This window comes from Sander vitreus, chromosome 9 (genome assembly GCF_031162955.1).
Source record: "Sander vitreus isolate 19-12246 chromosome 9, sanVit1, whole genome shotgun sequence".
Lineage (NCBI taxonomy): Eukaryota > Metazoa > Chordata > Actinopteri > Perciformes > Percidae > Sander > Sander vitreus.
The window spans coordinates 10,872,376-10,886,611 of NC_135863.1; the positions used below are offsets into that span (position 1 = coordinate 10,872,376).

Here is a 14,236-nt window from a genome sequence, read left to right on the forward strand (position 1 = left end):
TGACGCTCAATAAATAACATCAAGAAGATATCTTACAGATCATTTTAATGAACATCCAAAACAGCAAATTCTTAAAAATATAAGCATCTCTATGAAATAAGGCAGTTACCTTTTATTGTGCATGATATCTGCTTCCTGTCAGGCACAGTCAAGGAAGCATTGTATGAATGAACTAGAGCGCCCTGAAGCGTTTGACAGACACTCGATGATATGCACGTGCATGTGAGGGACTGGAAGTACATTACATTTAAATACACAGACTATTTGTCCTGATCCATTAAGGTTTCCCCTGCAAGCACGTTCAGCTCAGGCACACATGGCAACCAGGCTGGAAGACCAAAAACTCTAGAGTACAGTAAACTCAACACCATTCACCACAATGTAAAAGTTAGTGAAGTCAAAATATATTCCGTATATGAATTATTGAATCTCAGGTACTGCCTGCATTGTTAAATATCTGATAAATATAAGTGGAGAGCTACCATCTATCCCTGTCACTTTAACATATGCTTTCACACAATATTACAATGTACTTTACATCTTAAAAATAAATGGCTAGGCTATTTTGTTGTATTCAGTGTTTTGACAACAGCGTATGATAGGCTGTATGATCAGTTGCATAATATTTTCTTAGTTTGGCAAAAGTTCATGTTACTTTAACACTGTGCAGTTTTTTTGTCCTCGATGCAGCAGGAAGTGCTCAAAGAAACACTGGCTGCTCTTGTCCTGTTAAGAGTCGATATGTTGAGGCTGGCATGGTCTTCAAGTGAATCTGCCCAGAGGGAGAAAAATCAAACGTTTAACTGCCAGAATATGTCATAATAAACAGCTAACTTTGAGTGGAATACCTATGATTGTATTTATGATGAACTAAAAACATATTGTGAATTCATCCTTTCTCACCTCTCCGACAGCATTGGTCAGGATCTGGATGATCTTGTCGTGCGGTGTGGCGACGACACTCTGCCCATTGATTTCAATGATGCGGTGCCCAACACGAATGCCTCCTCTCTCTGCTATACCGCCCCGCATCAGACTGCAGATCTGCAACAGAAAGAAAGAGGAAACTTTTACATAAGATTATTTTGTCAAAGAACAGAGGAAAATAGAACAACTAACTGCGAGGATGAGACAAACCTGAGTTCAAACCGGATTTAAGTTTAATAGTGACAAAAAAAAATATGTATATTGACTTACAATGCCGTCCTCCACACTGAAGCCCAGCTGAAACTTGGGATCTGGCCTCCTGATAATCGCCATAGTGACTGGCGGACAGTGGACAATGCTAAGCTTCACATACTTTTGGCTTTTTAAGTCCTGAGATAGAAACAAAATGTGAATTAGAGCACTTATGTTACTGCAGCATTTTCAGAATGTGTTGTCAGTGTTCAGTGGCTTTGACTCTTGTTTTTTCTCATTGATCTGTCTGACCACAGCTAAATAAAACAACTTTAATAAAACTGGAGTCAATTGTTTTTGCAAACTTCTTTATACATTATGTGTTTTCTGTTAGTTACGGTAAGTCTTTATCCCAGTGATGAGTGCTGCATTACTACCTCAAATGTCTGCAAACACTTGTCTTCTCTTTAGTATTTTAACAGTTCCCTACATTTTTTAAACATTGTTCTGATGTTTTTTGGTATGATGGCAAACGCTGACTGCTGTTTGGTTGCCATTCAGACTTTAATGGTCACTACCCTCTGCATGTGAAATCTTACACATACACTAATGCAATACAATGCTATTAACTTATTATACTATGCTGCTTAAGTATGGCCTCACAAATTACCATAAAGTTGACTGTCTCAGAACATTATATATTTCACAATAATACAATTCAGTGCAGGGCTGTCGATGGCATTATACAGGTGTTCATGATATTGTGTCCATAAATGTTTCAAAGGTTGTGCTCTACCTTAATGACAACTCTTAAACATCATCAAATATTGAATATCAGCACAAACATATTGGCTTTACACAACTGGATGAATACTGATAATGGCCCTTTTGAACCTAATTACTAAATCAATAATAGCATATTTACACTCACACTGCATGGACACACAGTGCCATCTAGTGCCTCCTAAGGACAGTACATCTGCTGTGAAGAAGGCACTTGAATTTGAATTAGAATTTTATCTGAAAGCCCATAAATGCTGCCATTCCAGGATAATAACAATAACACTTGTATTAGTGTTGATATAGCTATTGTTATTAAAATCACTATGTTCATAAGTTTAAGTTTGCTCTTCTTACCCGGATGATGTTCTGGCAGGTGGTGATGGGCAGACCCACCAGGCTGGTGCTGTTGACGGACATGATGCGATCCCCGATGCTGAGCTCGCCGCAGCGCTCAGCAGGGCCTCCGTGGAGGAGGTTGGCCACCACCACAGTGGGCAGGATGGAGCCCCAGCCTGACTCCACCACCGCCAGACCCAAGATCTCTCCAGCTGCCTTGGTGATGGCGACCTAAACCACAGACACACAGCAATGTAAATATTTTCATTTGGTTAACCAATCATTATATGTATATATATATATATATATATATATGAAAGTTGTCAGGGTCACTACTGAAATACATTAAAATACATAAATCAAAGTTGACCACAGCAGCTGCAGAGATTTTTTTGTTGTTGTATTTTAGGCATTTTTGATAACATCACATTACATCTTGATGACATCTATTAAAGGGCCATTGTTTGTGTTACACGTAGCCACAATCATTCTGCTTACGTCTCGAATGTTCTGAGAGTCAGAGAAGTGGGCCAGGTCTCCGTTGTAAAGCTCCTGACTTTCCAGGTAGTCACTGTACTCGCCAGGCCTCAGATCGCTGGCCTTGATGCCGCTGGCCTGAAGAAACTGCTGGTACGCCACTCCAAACGCCTGACCTATAGCCTGGGCTATGACCTGAGCCTGGATGGAGAGACAGGGTGGAGGAGAGAGAACTGACTCAGGTTTCTATTTGTAAAATAAATGTTCTTCATTCACGGTTTTACCCTCCATATTCATATGAACAAATGAAAGCAAATTAGTTAATTTGCAAAACACTAAACAATGTACTTATGTCACACACTGAAACTAAAATAAGAAAAAAAAAAAGAGCATAAAGTCTAAAAAGGTTCCCTACTTTCCTATAAACGTAGTGACGTAAATTTGTCTTTACTGTTTCATCAGTTATTTGTTACATGCACTTGTTCACTGCCCCCCCCCCATCCATTGTAAATCTCATTTTAAAACTGTTCATATAAAAAGAGTTAAGTTGGGAAAGCTAGCAGTAGACGCATTAGCCCCATGGCCTTTAGTATCCCACAGCTAATTAGTTTCTAAAAAGAAACCCTTCCTCCCCCTATTCAGTCTTGCCAACAGTGGGAAACTGGGACGACGGCCAGACCATTTTTAAATTCAGAAGAACTCCCTGGCTGTCTGGGGGAAGGAAACCAGGCCAAGCTGAAGCTGAAACTTTTGTCCGGTGGAAAACATCACATTTGATCTGAGACGCAACATTAAGGGGAGCAAAAGACATCTTAATAGTGTCTTGACTTGTCAGCCTGTTTGTGAGTTTTCTAGCTAAAACAGATGGATTGAAACATTGAGGTTGTGGCCAAAATAAAGTTATTTCCAAATATGAGATCCAACAAGTCAAACAGGTTTCCTGTTTTATAAAAAAAGAAAGTTCATGACCCTTTAATTAACTCACATCGTCAGAGGAGAAGACGTGGCAGATCATTAAGCACTTCTTCTGAGGCCCGGAGGAGGATGAAGAGGAAGAGTTAGAGGCTGGGTCCCCATCCTGCCCTTTGCGTTTCCTTCGTGCCATCAGGACGACAATGTTGCCAATGTCTGCAATGTAAGAGATCATCTGCAGAGCATGATCCATCATGGCTTCCTGAGTGGAAAAGAGACATGAGGGTGTTATTAATATTAGAAACAGAGAAACGACAGGAAGGTCTGGTTTGCACTTGCAGACTTGAAACTTGCTTGAGATAAGAAATTCTTTACAAAGAACACTGCCCCACCTTTATTTATTTTTTTATTTTTTATTAGGTTTGTATTTCCTGGTACTCTACTTTAAAGCAAAGACCCCTTAAAAAAGTCTCATTGATGAGGAATTTAAGGACACTTTCATTTCCAAAACAATCCGCTGCCACAAAGCACTACAGCAATGAAAAAAATCAAATGCAGAAGACAAATATTGACTTTGTGAAAAGGAGATTTGAAATGTTGCTGTTAAGCAGGCATTTATATCTCATAAATCTAATAAATCTAGGAAGTTGAAGTGTTCTTTAATGCAACAACAAGGGAATTTCAAAAAATATATATTAACGCTCACAAATCAAAACTATGTGGTTCAAATTGCCAAGAATGTTATTTGTAATTTTCAACTGAAATCACAATGTTAAAAAAAGAAAAATCACCAAAAAAAAAAAAAAAAACTGGGATTATTTTTATATCCATAAGCATGGTGCAATGAGGAGCAACCAGCCATGCAAACAGGGAGCTGACAGTGGATGACCCACTTTGACTCTCCTGACTATTCAACTACATAGTGGAAGAAAACAGACTCTACTATAACTGAAACATCACTGCAGAGCTCTCATGTTGAGTCACCATTCAATTAATTATTAAGGATTCTTGCTGCCAGAGCTCGGCTTGAAGGCGATACTTTAAAAGTGCAATGCTGCCTTGGATTTTAATTCCATTACTCTTCCAATCAAACGTTTTTTTCCACACAACACTTTGTTGATGAACTAACCCCCATGTAGAGCTGGGCAATATATCGATATCGTGATATGAGACTAGATATCATCTTAGATTTTGTATATCGTAATATCGCGATATGACATAAGTGTTGTCTTTTCCTGGTTTTGAAGGCTGCATTACAGTAAAGTGATGTCATTTTCTGAACTTACCAGACTGTTCTAGCTGTTCTATTATTTGCCTTTACCCACTTAGTCATTATATCCACATTACTGTTGATTATTTATCAAAACTCTCATTGTGTGAATATTTTGTGAAAGCACCAATAGTCAACACTACAATATCGTTGCGATAGAGGTATTTGGTCAAAAATATTATGATATTTGATTTTCTCCATATCGCCCAGCCCTACCCCCATGTAACTTTAGATGAAATAAAATGAAGTTAACACTTGAAGATCTTGATTCCAAAGCTGTCCATGGCTAACACTATTATCATATTTTCTGAATTTAAATACTTCCTACACCTGAAACCTATTGAGAGATACCACTATTATCCACCATCAGCATTTGTTGGCTCAAGAGCCTGAAGAACTACCAATTTAAAATGGTAGCGGTGACACTACTAATAATACTGAAAACATGTATTAGTTGAGAGCAAAATGTCATGTGCTACAAGGAAATGATAATGCAGAAATAAATGTGGTCCAAAAACCCGGAACGGAATAAAAAGAAATGAAAAACTATGAGGTAAATTTTACACAACTTTCTCTAAACAGTTTTAAAAAAACGCACCTGTGTGTCAGCAGTGAGAACTTTGATTCGCTGGGTTGAGATAAACAGATCAACCTCTGTCATTGGCTGGGACTCTCCCTCTGGAGCCTGAAACAAACACAGTCACTGATATCACGTATATTCCTAACCTGATGATGACATCAAAAAACACAAAACAGTTAATGCCGTGATAGAAGAATTTCCAAACTTGTGTTTTTAGTATGACAGAAATCCCTTACTAGGACGATACCACACAGCAACAACAACTGCTGTGTTCAGTGTCAACTGTGAGCATCTCTTATTTGAGTTCACCTTAATGCGGTCCACAGCCTCCTGAGCCTGTGTCATTCGGGCGTTTGTAGACGGGTTCTTCTCTGATTTGATCTGAGTGGAGCCCAGGTACTTGGCACCAAATATCACTCCATCCAACAGGTCTTCAGGGTCACACGGACCAGGCACTAAAAGAGTAAAACACCTCATTTATTTTAGTAACATTTGACACAGAAAAAAAAAAAATCCAGCTTTTTTTAGAAGACCAAAGAAGTGAGCTGAAGTGACTCACCGTCTTTATATGAAGGATGATCAGCACTCTGCAATGACAGCAACAAGAACAACAACAATACATTCAGTTCAAGAGAAATTAAAAAGATAATATATGTCATTATTGATCCTTTTAGTTTCTTCGCATACTTAAAAAGACAAAACATTTTGTGGATACAGCATCACAAACAGTTTGAAGCCTTCTCGCTTTTCTCTGTTTTACAGTATTATTAAAAAAGACCTTGAGTTTAGTTTTGGCTGCTTATCGGACTAAGACAAAACTTTGGTTTCTAGTTAACTTGTGATGGTCATCTGCCATCAATTATGATTCAATCATTTTCACATTTTGTAGACTGATAAATCGATTGAACAAACAACTCATTGATTAATCAACTGAAAATATTTGTTAGTTTCAGTCATGACAACAAATACAGATGACAATGAAATGTTATCTTTAGTTAAACTTGATGATAAACAAATGCAATTAATCTACTTTGTTTTTACATTTTTGTGGCGTTAAGTTGACACAAATCTTTTTCACACAAATGTATAGCATCCATCACACCCCAGTGTGATATCCTCCTTTGTGCTGATAATAATAATAGTACCTCAACCTACCTGCTCACTCTCCGCAGCAGCCTCCTCTTCCTCTGGAGGCTCCTCTCCCAGCTTCATCCACACTGGCTCAGGATACTCATCATCAGGCAGGGAGGCGATGGAGTCCTCCCTGTGCCGCTGCTGTTGACCATTCCCATAATGCCCCCAGAACCTTTGAGTGTCCTCTTGGCTGTAGGAAACTGACACTACAGCGTCCACATCTCCTCTGGGCAGAGAGGTGGCACTGGGTGTAGCGCTGATCTCTGTGAACTGCAGCAGCCCCAGCAGGTCTCTCTGGTGGCTTTCAGAGAACAGCAGCCCAGTGGTTTCAGTGCTGTCGTCTGTTATTAGGGAGGGAGAACATGCGTCCCGCTCAGACATGCTGGAGTACTGGTGTTGGGCGAGGTGAGGTGGTGTCCGGCGGCTGGGATGAGGCTCTTCCCCCATCAGCTGGAGCTGGCTGAGCAGGGTGTGGATGCGGCTGTGGTCTTCATCACCTGATCTCCTGTTAGCAACCTCCTCTTCACTAACCCTATTCGCCACGTCATTTAAGGTGACCTCCTCCTGGTATGACCTAAGATCCTCCAAATCCTCAACCCTCACCTCTTCCTCAACTGCTCCATCCTCTTCTTCCAATTCCACCTCAATATCCTGGACTGGTTCTACAATATTACCCACAAGCCCCTGCAGGTTCACATCGAGTAGAGCCACAGTGTCACTCACGCCCAAATATGGTAATACTGTCTCATCCGGACTGGCCTTGTCCAGATTGTCAACAGAGAGAGGGAAGCTGGGCTCATCCAGCTCCTCTGCTGAGCCCGCCTCGCTGGAGGAGTCAGACCTCCAGTCTAATGGAGGAGGCTCGATCAGGTTGTAGGAGTCCACATCCTCCAACTCTGAACCCGGCAGAGCTGTCTGTCTCCTGATCTCAACTTCAGAGTCTTCATCAACAGGGACAGTGGCAGAACACAAAGAGTCCGACCGATCAGTGGGGCAGACGTCTGAGTCCATTTTGAAAGAAAGCCTGTCAGAGGAAGAGTTTTATGTAGTCATGAGTAATTGGGTTAATATGATTTTCCAACTACATGAACAGTACTACAGTAACTGATGTAAATAAGAGCTGCAGCACTAATAACCGAACTGCCAGCATAACAAAAGGCTGTCTCACATACTGTTTTCAGTGTAGAGTAGACACCATCAGTTAAAGCTAGCACTATCTGAAGTACACATCACCATGACCATCAAGATTGATAAAACAGCCTAAAGCTCAAAGTACAAGGACAACATACACAATATGTGTAACCATAAAATAGACTCCCAGAGAACCACAACCCCTTTATCTATTAACGATTTTTTAAATACAAGTAATTCAGCGTCCATTACATATATAGCTAGTAATGCACCCTAAAATAAATTGCCTGGAAAACAAGGCGGTTTGGTAATTCCATTCCAGCAAGAATAAGGGGCAGAGCATACCGAGCGAGCATTAATTCAAAATCGCTAAATGTAAAGTTAGCTAGTATTTATTAATATATATCAATTTACAAATCAGAAAGGTAGTCTGGTAAATTAGGCAAATAATAGAGCCACAAGGCAACACAATATTTAAAGAAAATCTCTGTTTTAATGCTGGGTATCATTATTTCAGAAAAATAATCCCGACAACCAGATATAAAGACATATTCTGCAGATTAGCACGATACTTTGGATGTTGCGTTAAAACTCTGTACAGAGTCGTCCGTCATTCAGAAAAGGGTCGTATATTAAATTATTACTTGCTTTGAAAATAACTTTGAATAGACAAAATTTCAATGGAAATTGGCTCATAGCTCCAAGACAGAATTTAGAAAACTATATCTGATCTAAATAAACAACATAATCCTGATTAACGTTAACGTTACACTTTTTTAAATCGACAGTCAAATAACGTTATAGCTACATTTGGCTATTTCTTAAGTTAGCTAAATGCTAATTAGTTAGCTAATTACAAACCTAGCACCCCAAGAGGAGCTCATTTAGAAAATGAGTATTTTTTGTTAAAACAATGGGGTTTGAGCAGCAAAAAGAGTAGCTCTCACCTGATATTTTAGGTATTTCTCGTAGTCTTTGTGCCCACACAGAGACTCCTCTGGGTGCCACGACAGATGAGTTGACGTGGTTTGAGATTTGAGTCTTTTACAAAACTTTGGCTTTGTTTTATTCGTCATACTAACAACCGCAGCACCATAAAATATAATAATATCACATAATCCAAGAGTAAAATAAAAAGTCACGGTATAAAACAGAGTTTTCTTAACATTGCTGTTCTCGAGTCGACAGCTTTTACGTATGTATTCACTGTCTCTCAGTAGCTGTGCTGCGTTCACGTGCTGTTGTAGCTTCCCCTTTTCATCTTGGTTTCTTCTTCCTCTTCTGTACACAGTACATATACACATTACTTAACCCGACTCCCTACTTACAGCACGAGTTACAAACGAATATTTAACATATTGATCGTGATGTTGATCGAACATATAAACTTATTTTATTTTGAGTTTAACCACTCGATGTATAATTAAATGTAGCTATCCTACAACTGTTATAATTGCAATTTATGAAGCTGAAAATAACAAGTGATAAGCTCTGATTTTGCAGACTGAGAGTGGGTATCTGGTAACGTTAGCTGACATGAGGTTGATTATTTGTGCAAGGGTATTGAAAGACACCCTTCTTTTAATACCAATCCGTCCGTCAGCACATGAAGGCAACAGTTGACCACGTCATGTTGAGGCTTTCAGACCTGGAAAATCAAACATCGAAAAAACGATCCAACAGAGGAAAGACAATTCAATTTATTTAAAAAGTAAATTAGTTTACATCATCTAAAATAACTTTACATACAATTAAATTAAGCAGCTTTCCCATTTGACCAGTGACACATACTGTGTCCATATACAACTTCATCAGTGTTGTCTGGGGGCTGTTCTACTGATTTTTAAATGCAAATCAGCTAATGTCAACACCTGAGGAAGTTATTAGTGAAACCAGATGTTGTGTTGTGTAGTAGAGCTTGAGGATATTACATCCGTTAAGTTGGTCTTTAAACAGAAGACCTATGTGAAACAAATCTAATTTTTACTTGAGTGATTTCAGTAAAAATAAAAAAAAGTGTAATGATTAATTCAGTTTATCAATCACTGCATATTTAAAAAAAAGTGCAAGATTGAAAATTAGGTTTATGGAGTGTGTATATAAGGCAACAATTTACCAGTCTTTCAACTGTCATTGTATCTCTCATAAAATCACCCCACAGCTTTAATTTATAAACAACTATTTATCTTCCCTGTACCGTCTGTAGGAGGCATTATGTGCCAAATACAAAGTCGATTCACCCCAAGGAGCTACCTCCAATTAACTGTCATCAGGACTTCATTGTCATGCAGTATCTGAATACTGATTTCTGAAAACCTTTATAGTACATTGTACTAAAACTCCATGTAAATACTTTTATCTATGTAACGACACATACATTCTAAATACATTTCACATTTGTGTGATTGTGTGAGCTGAGAAATACTATCTAATTAAAGGAACATTTGATTGATTCATCTCATTATGAAGTCCTGCCTCAAACTGTCTGATGACAGACTAGAATGTCCAAATAGTAATTGAAGATGCTTTTGCCCCTTTTCCAAGAGGCTTTCAGTGACATCTAATGAAGCACTTGGATGACTACAGGAGCTACAAGACTACTTAGATTATTCACTTATCATCCAGCTATAGGTCCAGATAATTTTTTATATGTATAGTTGGTACAAGATAGAAATGAATCTCCACAGACAGTCAGACAGGAATCTGATTACATTCAAGATCTGCTACACATCCTTTCACTCAGCATTTTCCACCAGTACACATCATTCAGTCAGTCAGCAATTAAAGCACCTGATCTATTCCTCACTGTGAGGTGAAGACAATGTACTGTCTGTCTCATTGCTGTCCCCAGCGTTCATCTGGATCAAACCAATCAGAGAGGAGATGGTGCCCATCAGCCCCACCAACCAGTTGGGGAATTGTCCCGCCCACAGGAAGCCAGGTGGCATCCAATGAATGGCATTACTGAGATCAGCCATGCTGCTGAGGATGGAGAGAACTTCCCCACGCATCTGTCTGCGGAGCTGAGAGCGACTGCAGGAATAAAACACACAGGATCATCAGGACATTTTCTCTTATATTACAGAACAATGTCTCAGTGTGAGAGTGAATACTGTAGAAAGAAAACCATATAAACAACACCTGTGGCCAGCTCCATCCCTCTCATATCTCTTGAGCTTCTTCTTCAGTAGCAGCAGAACTCGGAGCGATCTAAAGAGATGAAGATACACACTCACACTTCATCTCGGACTGACGATGTTTCATTGGCATTTGCTCCAAATTCAGCAAGTAAAGCAAGTGACTTAGTAGTGCTCAATCTTACAACTTATTCTGTTAACATGATCAGCATTTTGCTAAATAAATGGGTAAAATAAATCCACTTATGATATATTTTGACAGGTGAAGGAAAAATATGATTACAATATATTTATTTTACTTGAAGGATAAGGCTGGTATTATGCTATATTTTTCATCAAATCCCATGAATAGACCAAAACCAACAACGTGATAGTATGTCTTTCAGTATTCCCGATTTATTCGTCCTCATGGTGGCACTCCACACCAAGCCCATCAGTTCCTACTAAAGATCTTCACAAACACGTCACATATATATATAGTTTTTTTAGTCTTTATTTTTTTTTAAATGCTCAGTAGTTTCCTAAAACAGCTGGTCACTGTAGCGTAAACGTAAGGAGTAATTATATTATATATTATAGTATTTCTTGGGGACTATTCTTAGCCATGGATTAATACACATGTGGTGCTCTAGTAAGTATACAGCAGCAGGATGGTGTTTGTGGGTTTGACTGAAAAAAAACCGTCTCTGTGGTGCAGAGGAATAAGGCATATTAGGTTTTGTCTACACAGAAAACACTTGTTAAGTATCAATTCATTGTTGATTTCAGAAAAAAAATAGAATTTAGCCAGCCTTATCCTTTATATTCATTGTCATAATAAAGTATGAATTCTGAATACTTTTGAAGCATCATATAAAGCAACATTTGTCATTTCGGCACTCCATTAATTTAATGTCTGTTTCAGGTCAGATTTGATGTTCGTAGACAGGTGATTTCAGACCTGAGTATTCCCAGCAGCAGCGAGGTTCCCCACAGCACCGTGCCGAACAGCCACCACTTATCGGACTTCACTTTGATCAGCTCAGCGTCAGCAGCCCACGCGATGTGCTCACAGGGGTAGTAGAGCTGGTCGGCCACGTTGGTCAGCACCGATATCCAGCGCACGCCCATGTCCTCCTCCTTCCAAAGACATTAACAGCATTAATGCCATATGGATTAATGCTGCACTTTACAGGGTAAAGCTGCATATTTATGTGTCATGTCAGCCTTTTGGTTTCAAGAACTGTTTTCACACAGAACGCAACTATTTGATGTGAAAACATTATATTTATTTTATCCATATTGTTCTCAAATCAAACATTTGAGCACCTTGCCATTTTCAACAAGCTGGTAAGGAAGGCCAGCTCTGTGGTCGGGCTGCAACCCCTCTGATCCTCTCCATGACATATAATATATTATATATACATTATAAATTATTTTCTTATTATCTTGGTTTAGTTCTCAACTCTTAACTATACCTCTCCTGTGTTTTATTCTCATTGCTGTTGCATATATGACACCTGAATTTCCCTCTGGGAATTAATACAGGTTTATCTTATCTTATATCTTACTGTATTATGTTAATACTCTTGCATTATATTCTATTCTATTAAACAGACAAACACTAAGCGCCATTACTTATATTAACCTGGTGTACACTGTTTACATAGACTTGTTGACTCTGCTACAATTAATCACACCACCACTATCACTCTATCATGTCATTTTGTTTCCAAATGCTCTTGTATAGTCTGTATTTTTATTCTATTCTTATTTTATGTACCTCTTATTATTTATTTTTTATTGTTACTTTCTATTTTTATCTTTATTTATTTCTGTCCTTGTACTGCTGCAACAACCGGATTTCCGCACTGGGGATCAATAAAGGTGTAGCTTATCTTATTTTAACAAAGATTAAAGAATTTTAATTTTGTTATTTTGAATGAACCAACAGTGTGTCCAGAGTCTTAGCATACACAACCACTGTCAAAGCTTCATGGGAACTGTAGCTGTTGAACACTAACACAATAATCACAACTAATACTTTTATCTTTTTTTAAATGAAAAAGTGTTAAATTGTACTATCCAATACAATAGCTGATGCCCATTTTGCTTAGAATATGGAGAGAACCCTTTTATCACATTTGAACTCTTCAGACGAAATAAACCATCTAGTGGAATGGAAGCTAATCCAGCTCTCCCCAACTGGATTATGAAGAATGAAAAGACTGAATGGATATAGAGGATGGTGCAGATTGTTATTGTTGTTGTTGTTGTTGTTGTGTGGCTCACCCGGCCTCCAAACCCATAGCTGTGGGAGTAAGCCAGCATGGACAGATCATCAAACAGCCTCAGCACCGTCCGGCAGTGGCTAAGCTGAGCAGAAAACAGCAGCAGACGTTTCCCGAGCCGGTGAGATGAAACGTCTGTTTCTGCCTTCCGGGAAAGAACTCCTCCAACCAGCTGCGAGCCATAACAGACAGTCCTGATCTGAAAGACAAACGGAGGAAGAAAACACACGGTAGTACTCAAAGTACCTTTAGGAGACAGGAGCGTTTATGAAAAAGGAGACTTTACTTTCAGGGATGTAGTGAAAGCTAATTGTATTTTAAGGATTTGTGGAACAATTTTTTTGTTCTTTGAAAAGTTAAAACGTTTTTGAAAAGTACCATGTTCTAATAACCCACTATTTATGAATGGCTACTAATCCTTTATAGATCAATTATAAGATTTAAAAGAACAGTTTGGGTTTAGGGTTTATAAGGTGTAACCATTACTCAGCGGTGGAATGTAACCAAGTACATTTACTCAAGTAGCCTACTCTACTTAAGTACAATTTTTAGGTACTCGTACTTTACTTAAGTAATATTTTGAATGCTGGACTTTTACTTGTAACAGAGTACTTTTTACACTGTAGTATTACAGCTTTTATTACCTCTTCGACCACTGCCAATCCCTTTATTAATGATTAATACTGGCGTCTAACGTTTTTCCTGTCAAACGTGCACACTCTCAGGTGGAATGGATGGAATATAAAACCAAAACTAATATAAAACTAATGAACTACCCCATATGGATAACAGTTTGGCGTTCATATGCACCTCTGATCATTTACATATTTAAATATAAAACTACATGAGTAACGTTACTTACAACTTTATCTCTTCCTCTGTATGACTCCAGCAGTCGGACAAGAGACTCCACAGACGGCTGCATGTCCGTCTGTCTGTCTGTCTGCTGAAACACTCTCACAACGCGGTGTAATAAATAAACACTGACATATGAAGCTCCTTCATAACATCACTACTAACTGCTAAAAGCTGGACTTTGAAACAGGAAGTACCCAAATTAGGACTCAAGCAAACGATCATCGATTCA

The 14,236-nt window shown here is 38.7% G+C and overlaps 2 protein-coding genes across 2 annotated transcripts; both read right to left on the reverse strand.

The window, feature by feature from the left end:
- Positions 1 to 28: 28 nt before the first annotated feature.
- Positions 29 to 8,991, reverse strand: LOC144523261 (amyloid-beta A4 precursor protein-binding family A member 3). Its single transcript, XM_078258716.1, has 11 exons — positions 8,690 to 8,991; positions 6,633 to 7,635; positions 6,037 to 6,064; positions 5,787 to 5,932; positions 5,496 to 5,582; positions 3,701 to 3,889; positions 2,737 to 2,916; positions 2,257 to 2,469; positions 1,198 to 1,317; positions 904 to 1,044; positions 29 to 772 (listed from the first exon to the last, which is right to left on the reverse strand). Exons 2-11 carry the CDS (start codon positions 7,620 to 7,622, stop codon positions 701 to 703), a joined length of 2,166 nt encoding a protein of 721 aa, XP_078114842.1. The 5' UTR covers positions 7,623 to 7,635; positions 8,690 to 8,991; the 3' UTR covers positions 29 to 700.
- A 435-nt stretch (positions 8,992 to 9,426) lies between these two features.
- pex11g (peroxisomal biogenesis factor 11 gamma) lies at positions 9,427 to 14,197 on the reverse strand. Its single transcript, XM_078258721.1, has 5 exons — positions 14,012 to 14,197; positions 13,151 to 13,348; positions 11,820 to 11,998; positions 10,884 to 10,952; positions 9,427 to 10,775 (listed from the first exon to the last, which is right to left on the reverse strand). The coding sequence occupies exons 1-5, from the start codon at positions 14,072 to 14,074 to the stop codon at positions 10,538 to 10,540; spliced, it is 747 nt and encodes a 248-aa protein (XP_078114847.1). The 5' UTR covers positions 14,075 to 14,197; the 3' UTR covers positions 9,427 to 10,537.
- Positions 14,198 to 14,236: the final 39 nt, after the last annotated feature.

Bases quoted from the DNA above. Each gene is read 5' to 3' on its own strand.
- LOC144523261 (XM_078258716.1), bottom strand. From the start codon at position 7,622: ATGGACTCAGACGTCTGCCCCACTGATCGGTCGGACTCTTTGTGTTCT. The intron at 5,933-6,036 runs GTGAGTCACTTC...TTACTCTTTTAG, and splicing joins TCATCCTTCATATAAAGACG to TGCCTGGTCCGTGTGACCCT. The intron at 5,583-5,786 runs GTGAACTCAAAT...TGTTTGTTTCAG, and splicing joins AGGCTGTGGACCGCATTAAG to GCTCCAGAGGGAGAGTCCCA.
- pex11g (XM_078258721.1), bottom strand. From the start codon at position 14,074: ATGCAGCCGTCTGTGGAGTCTCTTGTCCGACTGCTGGAGTCATACAGA. The intron at 11,999-13,150 runs GTGAGCCACACA...TGTCTTTGGAAG, and splicing joins GCTATGGGTTTGGAGGCCGG to GAGGAGGACATGGGCGTGCG. The intron at 10,776-10,883 runs GTGTTGTTTATA...TTATTCCTGCAG, and splicing joins AGGGATGGAGCTGGCCACAG to TCGCTCTCAGCTCCGCAGAC.